Source organism: Thermochaetoides thermophila (genome assembly GCF_000221225.1).
Source record: "Thermochaetoides thermophila DSM 1495 unplaced genomic scaffold scf7180000011822, whole genome shotgun sequence".
In the NCBI taxonomy this organism is placed as follows: domain Eukaryota; kingdom Fungi; phylum Ascomycota; class Sordariomycetes; order Sordariales; family Chaetomiaceae; genus Thermochaetoides; species Thermochaetoides thermophila.
The window spans coordinates 1,366,819-1,380,522 of NW_006383038.1; the positions used below are offsets into that span (position 1 = coordinate 1,366,819).

The 13,704-nt window shown below is 53.4% G+C and overlaps 3 protein-coding genes across 3 annotated transcripts; 1 reads left to right on the forward strand and 2 right to left on the reverse strand.

Annotated features, from left to right (window-relative positions):
* Window positions 1–2,991: 2,991 nt before the first annotated feature.
* On the forward strand, window positions 2,992–5,447 carry CTHT_0068120 (uncharacterized protein; the record flags this gene model as incomplete). The annotated part of the gene is made up of 8 exons (XM_006697040.1): window positions 2,992–3,026; window positions 3,089–3,121; window positions 3,206–3,247; window positions 3,312–3,608; window positions 3,672–3,899; window positions 3,982–4,018; window positions 4,085–5,100; window positions 5,213–5,447. The coding sequence occupies 8 exons, from the start codon at window positions 2,992–2,994 to the stop codon at window positions 5,445–5,447; spliced, it is 1,923 nt and encodes a 640-aa protein (XP_006697103.1).
* A 1,754-nt stretch (window positions 5,448–7,201) lies between these two features.
* Window positions 7,202–8,801, reverse strand: CTHT_0068130 (uncharacterized protein; the record flags this gene model as incomplete). Its single annotated transcript, XM_006697041.1, has 3 exons — window positions 7,202–8,106; window positions 8,177–8,482; window positions 8,552–8,801. 3 exons carry the CDS (start codon window positions 8,799–8,801, stop codon window positions 7,202–7,204), a joined length of 1,461 nt encoding a protein of 486 aa, XP_006697104.1.
* Window positions 8,802–11,402: 2,601 nt separating this feature from the next.
* On the reverse strand, window positions 11,403–12,848 carry CTHT_0068140 (uncharacterized protein; the record flags this gene model as incomplete). Its single annotated transcript, XM_006697042.1, has 1 exon — window positions 11,403–12,848. One exon carries the CDS (start codon window positions 12,846–12,848, stop codon window positions 11,403–11,405), a length of 1,446 nt encoding a protein of 481 aa, XP_006697105.1.
* Between the last annotated feature and the right edge of the window lie 856 nt (window positions 12,849–13,704).

Consider the following 13,704-nt stretch of genomic DNA (forward strand, 5'->3'; position numbering starts at 1 on the left):
GCCAAACCTGACAAAACGCGCAGAAAGGCCACCATTGTGTCTATTATCCATGATGTACGGAGCGCGTCCATTCTCTGCACTTTCCTGCTAGGTAGTTTTGTGGGAGCGTTCGCACGCGCTTCTCCAGTGTTGAATATTTTTGCTTGGCCGAGGTCCGATGGCGGGATTGAGGCAACCAGCTTCCACGTCTTTCACGCCCGCGGTTGTGTGATGGACACCAACACCAGCCTTAGTTTAATCAAGCTCTGTGATGCCGATTCAGTGCTTTGTTCACCCGGGCTAATATCAAACTTAAAACTCGCTGTTGAAAGATAGCCAATCCACGTGGGCATCAGCCTGCGGGAAGTGGACGGCCTACCATGCCATTGGACCCTGTCAAACTTGGTGATTACTGGTGACTGACGGAGCTGGGAAGCCGATCATCAGGTTGTCAGCCATCTTTTGCTTTTTGCTCGCATTCAGGCCCAACCGTGATCCCGTCACGCCCGCCCCCAAGCGGTAACGTCTGGTGCTCCGCCTCAGTGTCCTCGCTGCAAGGTTGCAGTCCGGAGACCGGATTGGTCTGGGCATGCAGCGGCTGGCCAGGGAAAGGCTCAGATAATGAGGCATGCCCGCATCCATTGTAACCCTCTGGGCCGTCGAGCTAAGAGACAAAATATTCCTCTCTGCCCGAGCAGAAAAGACCTGTTCGTCCATTATCCACATCACAAACTCGCAGTGGTGACTAAGTCCCCACACTCTGTATGTTCCTCAAACCGAAGTCATAGTGCTGCGTGTGTGTCGTCAATACGATTCCCATCAGTACCTCTCTACCAAATGGACATAGGAATTGCTGTTGGCATATTGGTTGGAGAAGCTACCAGTCTACACACCTAGCTACATTCGGATGACCGATACAAGTAGAGCGCTGCGGGCGTTGTGTGGGCAAAAAACCAGCTCAGGCTAACGCCACAAGCGCTGATGGTTCCCTTACCCATTCCGCCCAGTCTCGCAACAATTCACGGCGCTACCACACGCAGTGTCTTGCTTGGAACAGCGATAATGTACGTAGGCGTTTGCCAGAAACTCAGAGACGACCTTGTATAATCTGAAGAAACAGGTGTATTGATGGCGCCGGATTCGGTGGGCGGTTTCCGACTTAGCAGCTGGCTTCCGCTGCACTCTCCTGACACACATAATCCGCAGGTATCAGAGAAGGGTTGGGTGTTTCCAGCCGAGGGACAGAAGCTCCGTAATCCGTAATCTGTACACTGGGCTACCTGGTCCAGTTCGCGAAAGACATCGTGGGCTCGACGACATCGCTGCTGAAGTCCGCTCCCGTCGAGCCGGCATCCAAGTAGTGCTTCCTTTGTTTTGAGTCCACACAGGCTTGCCTGCTGTTCAGCCAGCAACGGTTGTAATTACTACAGCGCAACCATCAACAGCTCTGTTCTAAAAGCTTATTCCTTCATGCGTACGGCCAGCTTTCAACAGCGTTGGATAACATGCACACAATAATAACACCCATGATTTCTCTTAACATTCCGTACAATACAGGCATGACACTGGGCAAATCTGCATGGATTGATTAGAACCGTGCACAGGGGATATGACGGCTCCAGATCTGTGATGCGCAAAGTTCCGAGTCGCCGGCACCAGTCGATCTCCTAGTCGTCCTGTCTTGCTGTGCACAATGACACATCTGGTCCGGCTCTCGGTGTCCCGTCGCCCTTTCGAGAATCTTGGATCTTTTGTTTCAGTGGGGGCGACTTGCAAGCCGACTGAGCGCTAAACCGCAGAAAGCAAGCGCCTAACCCATTATGGAATAGACGCGTTTCCCAGTGGTGGTGGGGCAGCAGCAAAACATGGTGTGTCAACATGGGAAGTCTTGGCCGTCTAGCTTTCCCAATGGGGCAGATGGCTTGGGGCCCTGGGCCCAAGTTGTTGTGCGGCGGAGGTGGTATCCCACTGCCCCAGCCATGGGGTGCGACATGCGACACTAGGCCCAGGGCTTGCAGGGCCTAAAACATTAGAGGTATTTAACAGTGCAGCACCCCCGAAACGGGGCGTTTCTTGTTTCTTTGCTCACCAGACCTATCATCACTTCGTTCAGCACCTGTTGCTGCACCACTACTCCTCACGCTCGCTTTTTGCACCTCTCTCCCAAGGAAGTCCTCGTCGACTCCTGTCATTCGCTTGTTTCTTGTAATTGGTTTCCTTCTGTGCCGCAGACTCGAGCTTCCGAAAACCTCAAGTCGAAAAAATCCTCGGTCAAAGCAGATCCGAAGCAGCTGGAGTCACCAAGAGTTGAAAACCCATCGGTCACAGTGATCACCCAGCACAAAGCTCATCTGCAGCCCCTGGTCCGCTCGGCCGGCAGCTTCTCGTGCCAGTATTTCAGGACGAGAAACGCAGATGTCTGTTTGACGGCCTCGCTCGCTCTTAGCTCAAAACAGTACTCTCGCTCAAGTCTCGGTCTCGCAAACGTCCCAAGTATTCCCACGATCGCTACTCTGAGGGAAGGAGGAAGGAAACGGAGAGGAAGGAAGTCTGCCTTGAATCAAGACGCCATCGAGAAACGCAGAGGATCAAGCGCATAGGGCAGGTCCACGAGGTTGACCTGTCAGCTGGCTGAAGCACCTTGTTTCTCACGAACTCGCGCCTTGCTACTTGAATTTGCTCTGGTCGCCGATAACCTGCTCACCTGGCGGCTGCTCTTATCGGGTGAAGATCGAGCTGCACAACCATCCCGATCTGATTGTGTGTCATCAGTTCAGTCCCAGTTCAGGCTTGATCCCGCTGGCCTCGCAGGCTGAGCTATCTTGAGTGCCCCTCTCCTCCTGCCGCAACTCGCTCCGCTCGCTATCATCTAGCCCTAGGAGGCATATCGTGTGTTTACTCTTAAACGTGGGCATCCTGGCCAACCCATCGCTTTCACTATCCACACCACTGACTGACCAACGCCCTCCAGTTCTTTCGTTAATTTAATTTCTACGTACCGTAGTCGTAATCATGGCTGGTCCTGGTGGTGGTCCCCCTCGGCGGAGGTATGTGTTTGATGACTCTTCTCCTGCTGCTCTTGGGAACATATCAGCTAACAAGGTCTCAGTCACACCAAGTCCCGAAAGGGATGTGACACTTGGTACGTTTAGACATTCGATTGCCCTCCCAGATTTGGCTGTATGATTGTCCAGCCCGACACCACCTGCTAACAGCTTTATTGCAGCAAGCGTCGCCACATCAGGTGCGACGAGAACTTCCCTCAGTGGTAAGATGACACCTCTTTAAGCTTTTTAGAAGGGAAGCACTATCAATCCAGCTAACAACAACAGCCGCAACTGCACCAAGCACAAAATCCGTTGCCCTTACAATGACCAGGCGCCCCCAGACAGGTCTGGTTCGCCTGACAAGCCCGATCTGATGTGGACCCCTGAGATCGAGGCAACGATCGACCAGTGGCGCCGCACTGGCATGTTCCCGTTCCCCAGGCTCGGAATCTACCCGGCGCCTTCTCCCGAGCGCCTTACGACCGAAGATCTGAGGTTGATCCACCATGTGGCTTCCATCTGCGATCAGATGCAGGAGCTCGACGCCAATGACTTCACGCTCTGGACCCGGCAGATCCCCACGTAAGATTGACCCCAAACAGGATTATTACTTGTTGTTTACCACAGTGTTAACATATTCTACAGGATCCTTCGGATCGGCGCGACCCACAGTTACGTCTTGCATGCCCTGCTGGCTTTTTCTGCCATGCATCTGGCATACTTGACGAACTGCCCGGCTGTCGGCAACATGGCGTACGAGCACCGTGGTGTTGCCTTGAGTGGCCTTCAGGAAGCCATCAATACCTTTTCCAAGGAGACTTCGGACGCTATCCTTGCCGCTTCTCTGGTCCTTTCATGGCAAGCCACAGATTGGTAAGCAATACAATGCAACCTCCCGTCATTGCGCAAACAGCGGGGGCTGCCAGGAGGCTTGTGCTAACAAGGTGTTCTGCAGGCGGAGCTGGACCCAGCTGATGCAGGGTACCTCATCGGTCAGTTCACATTGCGTTGCAGCAGTTGTTCGGAATTGCATGCTGATGCTAACTGATTGGCTGTAGATCATCGAGGCGATGGATCCATGGAAGCATGAGTCTCAATTCGGCGATCTCATTGCCGAGATTAACATATTCCCCACGACGCCATCCTCGCCTACCCCAGATCATAGGTCCAACCAGCCTTCCGAGGAGGACCTCGAGGCTTTCCAGAAGGCTCTGCAGCAGCTTCAGAAGCTAGAGACCCGTCTCAAGAAAAATCGCGAAGACACGAAACCTGTTTCTCAGCTCATCACCTTCCTCAAGGGCTCGCGCAAAGTCACGTCCTCCCTGTCGGTGGCACAGCAGTTTGATCGTTTGAAGCCTCTCCGCACTTGGCTCTTCTGGCTGCCTGTTTCATACCTCCAGCGGAATGGGGTATCGCCAAGCGCTTTGGTTGTTATTGCTCACTACTATACGGCCGCCCTCCTGATGGAGCGCCTATTTCCAGAAATTGGTGCGGCTTACTTTGGCAGCATGACGATCAACCCTGTTGAAGAGATCGCCCGTCGCTTGTGTTCCCTTAACGCCTCCGGACAGCTCCAGGGCAATCTCCAGACCCCCCTTGCTTTGATGGAGTTTCCCATCGAGACTGTCAACGAGTTTCGCTCACGGATGGGTTGGGGTCACCCTATGCGCACGTCACCCTACGCCCATTTTGACACTCCTGGCTTCTCTATGAACGAAACGTCGCCGTTGATGATGCCAGCCGGTGTGTCTCCCGAATACCTCCCGTACGGCGACAGTGTGACTTTCAGCTACAGCACGGAGGATCTGTCCGTCATCCCCGAAGCCGGCACAAATAACGGTGTCAGCCCGCTTCAGCTGTCGCCCTCATTCGCCAACACCCAATATCTTAGCATTCCCAGCCCATCTTACGGAGCTTACAGTCCGGCATCGAGCACGTTTGGCGACTTCAGCGATTTTGGCGATGCTTCTCCAATCATCTACAGCGATGCCGAAGACTCTGCCACTGGACCCTATGGCATCGGGTATACGGCTGCCTCGCCCATGATGGGCGGTGCCAACACTTATGGCGTTGGGTTCGTCTCTCCACTCCAGCCTGTGTGGACCTGATTCCCCTAAAGTGTCACCAAGGGCTGCTGCATCCTGGACTTGACGCGAAGGAAAACCATGATTAACTGTAACAACCAGGACTCCTCTCATCAGCACATCTCCGGACTATCCGCCGCCCGAGGATCCTTTTGCCTGGCTTCCTGCTCCATCCCCGGCTTTCCTGCCTTCGCCCTTTTTGGATCCTAAGCAGCAACCCATCTTCTCAGTTCCCGGTTCCCCGATGATCGCTCAGGACAAAAGTAGTGCGCCATCCGAAACTGTCCTCCCCGCTTCACAAAGCCCTGAGAATCCTGAGAAAGGCTCCACGAATTAGCGACTCTGGTTTTCTCCTCCGGTCCCACGTCTTGTGATCCCACCTTGTTTGTTTTTATTTTGGTTCGGCTTCCTGATCTCTGCTTTTTGGTTTTGGACCGCTTTTCCCCTCAACACAGACGCAATGTACACCACCCTCGTTGGCGATCACCATACACATCGGTATCGGCTCGACAGCAGCCAGTAACCCCCCCGCCATCTCCGGTTGATGGCGCGCCACATTCCTTTTAACGACTGCGACGAAACGCATCCCAACAATATAGACTAATACCGCATCACAATGCGACGACGCTCCTTATTCGAGATACCCTAACTTACGACGCTCCTTATATCGCAAAACCGGCTGGTCCACCTAGTTCAACTATAGACTTTCCTTAATCGATTCTCGCGGATCGGACGGACTATATACATGTATACACCATTGTAATATCCAACTTGATTAGACATTCCTTTTCGGCGGTAATTATCATCATATATCGGGCATTCATCATTGGCACACATATAGACTTTTTCGCTCCTTACGCAATTACAATTGGATGATCACGATACCCAACTGCATAGCGGCTGTTGTTTGGATATAGCGGGCAATTTCATTTTTTCTATCTTTTGGAGGGGCTTGGTTACTGTCCTTTTTGGTCAGCTGTGTGGCTCGAAGGCTGTTGACAGTTCTTCAATCTAAAGTGTTGTCTTGGAGGAAAAATGCCGATTGTATTTCTCTCGGCACTCGGCGGATTTTAGGTTATCGGCATCGGGCGGCGTTCAAGGGTTTTTATTCCGTTGTTGATGTTTAATCTCTAGTTGTTGCTGTTGTTGCGATTCTTTTTGTGGCTTAGCAATGAAGTTAGGACAGAGGGGGAGAAGTGTTGGAGGCTACGCAGGGATATGTGTTCTTCCCGGGAAGAGGAAAGGTGGTAACAGCCTAAGTCTTCCTTGGGTTAATCGTAATTGTGGTAGCGAAGAAGAAATGGGAGTCGTTTGGTTGTCCTCGAGCAATCTCGCTAGTTCTCTTGGTTCATATGCACCCACGTCGTGACGCCTTGATTGTCTTGCTCTGTGCGCTGTTTCCCTATCCTGTACCATTACGAGATGACAATACACTCAGCACTCCAATATCCATTTCTAAAATGATGGGAGATGAACGAACATGTTGCTAATCGATAACACCTATTGTATATATACATGCCTTGTTACTCAAGACTCAAGTGGGACTCTTGATGCTCGCCTGTTTGTACATAGAGTTGTATACCTGCTTTAGTACCTGCCTTGTTCTAGCAAAAGGCCTGATTCTCCCAGTCAACCATCGAGAAGGAGTCCTGAGAAAAAGAAACATAACATCTTAGGTTAGACGTATGTGAAGTAAACTAGGTAGCAGTAGGGAATGTTGCGAGAACAGTGTGCTTGTAATGTCCATTCCATTGGGTTGGGATATCTTGCAACCAGAACAACGCCATAAAAGGAACACGTTCTGTCAACTCCAAAATTGACCCGGCGACACTCCAAATTCACCAAGGCTCATCAGCCCACCTACCACCGATCCTGAAGGGGAAAGACGCCCAAAAAGCCGCCAACCAACTGTGTCCAAAGCCTATGATGACAGAGCGAAGCGAGCTGCCTTAAGCCCATAATCGATGGCTCGCCCGTCCTCTTGAATCATTCCTGGGGTATATTTCCTTCTGCTTCCCAAACAACAAAAACAACCGAGAAACTAACTAGTTGTCATCATGATAATGTTGACTTTTTCCTTGTTGACACACATCACCTCGAATCTGCCCTTTCGCTTCTCACACTATCACTTCGGTCATGGCCCGCGCCCTGCCGGATGGCATCTTGATAGCTAGGGATTGGTGGGCTAGGAGGGGCCCTCGACGTGGAGGGAGCCACCCGGCTGCCGGCTAGAGAGTTCCCGCGGCTTCGAGAAAGTAAAGGTGCAGTTTCACCTCGACCCCCGCTCCGACGACTGCCATTGTCCTCAGTATCTGAGTGATCGGGGGATGTATATTCCGGGGGGGGGTCATTAGGGATGTCCGCCGGGCCATAGGGCCGCACTAAGGCAGCGGTACTACTGCTAGCTTCGGCGCTGTCGTCTGTGGGAACCAGATGTGCGAGTGAGATGTCAGTTGGGCTACGAGGAGGGCCTGGGCTGACCGGCGGAAGGACACGGAAGTTGCCAGACCTCGAGCGGCTGTGCCCTGGGTCTAGCTGGTTCGTGCCAGGTCGATACGGCTGAGCAGACTGGCTGTAGTGATGGCCGCGATAAGGACCACTGTTGAATCCATCCTTTGTTCCCGTCTCGAGCAGAATAGTATCCTCCTCTGCACCATAAGGTGGTGGCGGTGCTAGCGAACCCGTCATGGGAGCAAGGCCCCATTTCTTCACGTTCGCCTCGATGAAAACGAAACCGGCTTGGCCAAAATTCACGTGGACGACACATGGCCCAATAGCGCCCACAGCTGGGAAGAAATTAGGGGACTTCAAGCCATGAACGACATCTTCGAGTTTGCGGCCGTTCCGAGTAAAGAAGATAGTGCCTGTCCTGGGGCGATACCCGACACCAATAACATCACCCTGTTGATATGCAGGGCCATATGGGGTGGCTGAAAATGGCTGGTTAAAGCGACGAGTACCATTCGAAAAATACGCAACCGATTGTTTATGGTAACCTGAATAAATAGGCTTTTTAGTCTCTGGTACAAGAAAGGGGCGCAAATAGCGATGGCTGCTATTTCTTACCTGGTAGCCTGAAAAGAGGATATGGCTTAGTGGCCATGCCTATACTAATCAAGGTGGTTTCAGGCTTTTCATAAATCTTCGCTTCCCAATAGTAAACATCGTTTTGTTTCGGAACTGGAAGATTGCTCATGACAGTGCACTCGGAGTCGAAGAACTCGATCTCGGTTCTTGCCTCGACAAAGCAGTTGGCAATTTCCAGCTCGGGCTCGAACTCCCATGCCGACACTCCCTTCTCCTGGATGGCCAAATACTGCGAAAGCGAAATATCTGTTGGAACAGACTCGGGAGGGTTTGCGGCGATGAAAGCTGTTGAGCAAATAGGGCATCAGTACACTGCTTCACAATACAATTCACGAGTAAACTAAGGCAACATACCCTTCGCTCTGAGATACTCCGTCCTCTGCATATCATCCATCGTCTCGAGGGCTTCTGCTTCCTCCCGCGCAAAGGCCTGCTCGTCATCGTACTCGCCCGGCCGGCCGATCCGGTCAAGGAAGATACGCCCGGACGAAGTATATCTAAAGAAATAGAAGACGAGCAAGATGCAGAGGACCAGAAGTGCCGACCCGAAAGACGACAACAGGCCTATGATAACACCGTTCAGGCCAGAATTGTAGCCAGCCATTGTGTCTAGAAAGATGAGAAGCGATGCACGCGAAATCAGAACGCTTCGGATTCGAGCGTATCAAAAGTATGAAGGACGGCGGCAAGCGCCAGGTCGGGCGAGCATTCGCAGACAGCTCAGTCCGCCAAGGTACACTAGGTATCTGTCGTCACGGGTTGAAGCACAGGGTTGCGAACAGCAGCGGAAGCGTTATCGTGGCGGCTGTCGTCGAGAGCGACTGAATGCAGCAACCCACAGGAGGTGGGAAAGGCCGTTGGAAGACAACAACAGTCGACAGTAAGGATGGCGAGGATTGTGGGAGATTCACCGGGGGATGCAAATCGAGGTTTGTGGAATCGTCGTTGAGCGATCAGCGGGCGGCAGCCGCGAGGTTTTCGTTGTGGTATCGGTGGTTGTTCTTGTTGGACAACGTCAGGCCTGGACGATCAGGTCAGGAAGTGTGTCACGACGCCGCCCGGGTGGCGGGGAGCGCTGCCAAGAGGAGAAGCGTGTGGTCGAGCGGCAGATGACGCAGGCGAAGGAAATCGCTTGGATCGAACTTCAAGCACGACGCAACTTTAACAATGTGCAGAAAAAGAAGGAACTGCCCAAGCGAACAGACAAGATGCGCCAAGTGACACCACTGATGACAAGAAAGAACAATGCACACAAGAGACGGAAGCAAGAGAGGAAGGAGAAACCAGATACACAGAGAAAAAAAATAGCAGTAAAACAAGACAGAATCGAGAGTGGGATGGATGCGAGTGGATCAGAGACAGAGAGGTGGGATGGATGCGCGTGGCATACCAAGGTCGGGGAACGACCTCTGAAAGCCCGGAAGGAGGTGGGAGAACCTGGGCTGGACGGCGACAGCGATTGCCTGATGCTGCCACGATAGTGGGCTCAAGAGTGGGCCTGGCCGGTGTTATGGGCCCTCCGTGCCACTTGAAGAAGATGGAAGCTGTTTGTGCACTAACAGAAATCTCGAAGAACGCCTGCGTCTTAGATATAGCACTATTGGCTAAGAGGGGGGATGTCAGCACAACTCAGCCTCTGCGCTTCGTGCTGGTCGGGGGCACGAATGACGCTGAGCAGGTGGGACACATGCCGGACGGGTTGCAGATCGCGCCCTCGCGACCCCTCTTAGGCTCTGGCAAGAACCCCATCCAGCATGGCCAGCAGAGCAAAACCACCGAAATCAGAACGGTGGCGGGCCAGCAACCAACAAACCAAGAACACGTCTAGTCCGGCTCGAGTCAATGAGTCCACTTTCTCTTCATTCCCTAAATCCGTTTGCTGCGTGTGCTTACACAGTACCTAAGCTAAACAGGCCGGCAGGGTGTGCGTCTCTAGGCTCTAGCTGCAAATCGAGAGCCTTTTGCATTGACAGGACTGCTCATCGGGCGCAATGGCAACAGAAGAATGTGCAGCCCGACAGCACAGAGGACCAATTGCATTAAAGCTGACGGTTGCAAGTCAGCCCTCAAACGCGGTACGGTTTAAACGCCCAGAGCATTGCGGGAGCCAAAAGCTTTGATGCGGCGTAGAGGGTGAGCAATGTGCCCTGTGGAAGGGGCTGTAGTGGTTTCAGAAACAGTTCGATGGTGCCATAGCTGCTTCCTCAGGGCCCCCAGGGGGAGTCAGGGTGCTGTAACTGGCCTGAAAGCGGCGTGTCTCGAGTTGACCGGGCGGGCTCCAGCTCACCTTGTCCTGTGGACTGGGTGTTGCGGCTCGAACAGCCGCGTTATGCTTACTCTGTGCCGCCCCTAGATATCAAAAGCGGTCATTGATTGCATGGGGTAATGCTTGCAGGTATGGCGTATATATGCTTAAGTCGCATGTTTGTCGTGTTTCTTCATCGTATTTACTCACAGTAACATCAAGTATGTCCCAGAAAACGGCCATGCGTACTCCCGTCAACAGCTCAATGAACTCTGACGGAGTTGCTGTTCCAGAGCACAAGGAGAAAATGGTGCTAGCAACTGATCTGTAGGACAACAGGCGTAGGGCGCTATCCTTGCCCAGCGTTTGGTCAGCTCACCGTGTCAGCGCCGACATGGTTTTCCGCGTAATACGGCCTTTCTAGTTCTCTCCCTGAGAAATCTTTGCGCGAGCGTTTTCTGTTTTGCTTAGAGCGGGCTGAAGGTGCTGTTTTAACGGGTCTACCGGCCATTTTCGGGACCTCGTTCCGGGCCAGCCGACTTCCATGGGGATCTCGGACCCGGACCTGGGCCGGGGATCTGCAGGGGTCTCTCGGGGTGCAAAACAGCGGAGTTCACATGCTCCAAAAGCGTGACCTGACCCAGATAGGTAGATAAGGCATCTGGGTGGACACCTAGACTGAATCAGGCCCTGTTCTCATACAGCAATTCATTGTCGCCATTGCCTTGCCATCGAAACCGTTAGCCATGGCAGAAGGTATCCTCATGTTACACAGGTAGGTACAGTAAACAGCAACGCAGCCGAAAACCAAACAATCCCATCTACATCACGGTGATCAAAAAGTCATATCATAACCCATCCGTCTCCATCAAATGCCACCCGTCAATCATCCATAGACATAATCCATCAATACCATATACCTAGTGTCATAAACCCTGTTTCATCATCTCAGCTCACTCCTCACTGGTGCCTTCGCGCGCCGGCCCCACCCCTCTTCTTTCTCTTCTCCTCCGCATATGCGAAGTCGCTCACCGACGTACCACTGATCTCCGACAGGGTCGGAACGTGGTGCGGGTGCTGGTACACCTTGGTGCCGGTATCATCGGTGGCGGCGGAGGACGCGCTAACCTCGCTCTCGGTCCAACCGCCCGAAGCCTTGGACTCAGAAGCCTTGTGCCGCGAACGTGAGCGAGCCCGTGACGCTTGACGCGCAGCAGCACCGCCGTCGGCTACAGACGAGTTGTCACCAGCGGTGATATACCCGCTAACCATGCTGCCTGTCGGGACGCTTTCTTCATGGACGGCCTCATCGATTCGGCGCAGCGCCATCCTGTCCTCGGCTCCGCGGACGAAGCTGAAGTCGCGCCGGAGAGGGGTGATTTCCTTGGAGCTCGACGACATGTTCGATAGGGCAGCAGCGGCAGCCTCCTGACGGCCCTTCTCCTGCAGACGGCGGGCTTCGGCACGGATGCGCTCGTGTTCACGCATCGCTGTCTTGTCGGCTGTCGAGTAAACCTTGCGAATACGGCCGCCCCTATTACCTTCTGTCTTGGCCGGCGAACGCTGGCGGCTACTAATGAGTTCCGAAGTCACAGTGCTGCCCTCACCATCGCCGATAGACGAGATACTATCACCGCGTGCATGGCTGCCACTGACTGTCGACCAGGTCGGGTTCGTTGACGCGTCCCAGGTAGAAGCGTCGGATTCAGTGTTGATGCCGCCGACCCGAGCGGGCTTCTCGTCGCGATACCTGCGCAGCTGCTCCTCAGCTTCTGCCTCAGCCTCGGGATCAACCACCACGCCACCCGAGACCCTGCGGCGCGACCTCTTTTCCTTCTCGCGAGCCTTCTCCTCACGGCGACGTTCCTTTTCACGCTCCTTTTGCTCCTTCTTCTTGCGGCGTCTCTCACGCCCAGAAATATCCGAAACGCCGCCCGTAATGCCTGTAATGCCTGTCGTGCCGCTGATAACCGTGGTATTATCGTCGGCCGTCATCGTAACGCCGTCGTCAACTTCCTTGTAAATACTCCCTCCATCGAGCACCGTGCTCGGCGTGGCGTTCGAATAAATAGTGCCGTTAGGGCCCTTGCGACGAAGAACAGTTGATACATACTCCTCCCAGTCGTCGTCTTTGAAGTAGAAACCTCCGTTCTTTGCCCAAAAGAAGAACCAGATGCCGACAAGGACAAATGCGGCGCCAATAAGGCCGAAGACAGCGAAGACAGCATTGTTGTTGATTTTCTGGGGAGGTATTATACCGGCAGACGGGTCATTTTCATAGACTTGGCTTGGGTTTCGTGCCAGAAGAATTGACCGAGCGGCAATCGGGCCAAGGGCCCCGATGTCATCGGAGGCTCTCGCCCGAAGCGCAGTCGAAAATATCTTGGATAAAATCGCTGGCGCCATCGTGGACAGGTCGATGAGGTGGTCGGAATGTTCAGTCTAGCCGCTTTGTAATGGGTGAAACTTGGCTGGCACTCGCTGGTTAACCAGCGGTGGTTGTGAAGTCCGCTCAGCTTTCGTCGTTCAAGCCGATGCTGGAAGAGTGAGATGCCAACAAAAAACCAACAGAACCGCTGTCAAGGGGCATAAACTCTCAGAGAACACGAGCTTTTCCTTGAGAACAAGTAAAGTTGACGTGACAATGTAGGCAGTTACAGCGACCGAAGGATCAGTGTTGTGGTCGAGTCGGTCCACCCAGAAACTGGGAGGCTGGGGTGGGAGGAACACCCCTGATAGGAGGCTGGGGTCTGTGCCAGGCACGGCCAAACAAAAGTACCCAAATCCTCACCACTTCCAGCCCACGGAATTACTGCAAGTCCGACGTTTCCACGCACAACGCGAAGGCACCAATTCAAGTCAATGAGAATGGATTTCTGGGACATTGCGGCAGTCCATTTAGCCCTCTCCCGAAGTGAACCAACCTCTGTAAACAAGCTGCCCTCGACGCCCTGCAACACCGGGGCAACCGTACTTGGCCAATCACATCCGTCCCCCGCCCTCCCAAATTCGCCTCACTCGCAGGCGTAAACTGGCCCCACCCAAACCCCGCATTGGGCCCCAGCATGGAGTGGCCCCCATCGACTTCACCTGCGGCAACCATCACGCTCTTTCACAGCTCACTTGCTGCTGTGTCCGGAACACCACAAATTAATTGCCCACCAATTCATGCTGTAGTAGTACAGTGATACTTTATGCGCGGACTAGTTTTAGACCAGCCGAAGTTGCCTTTCCCACAGAGAATGCCTACCTAGATGCTCAC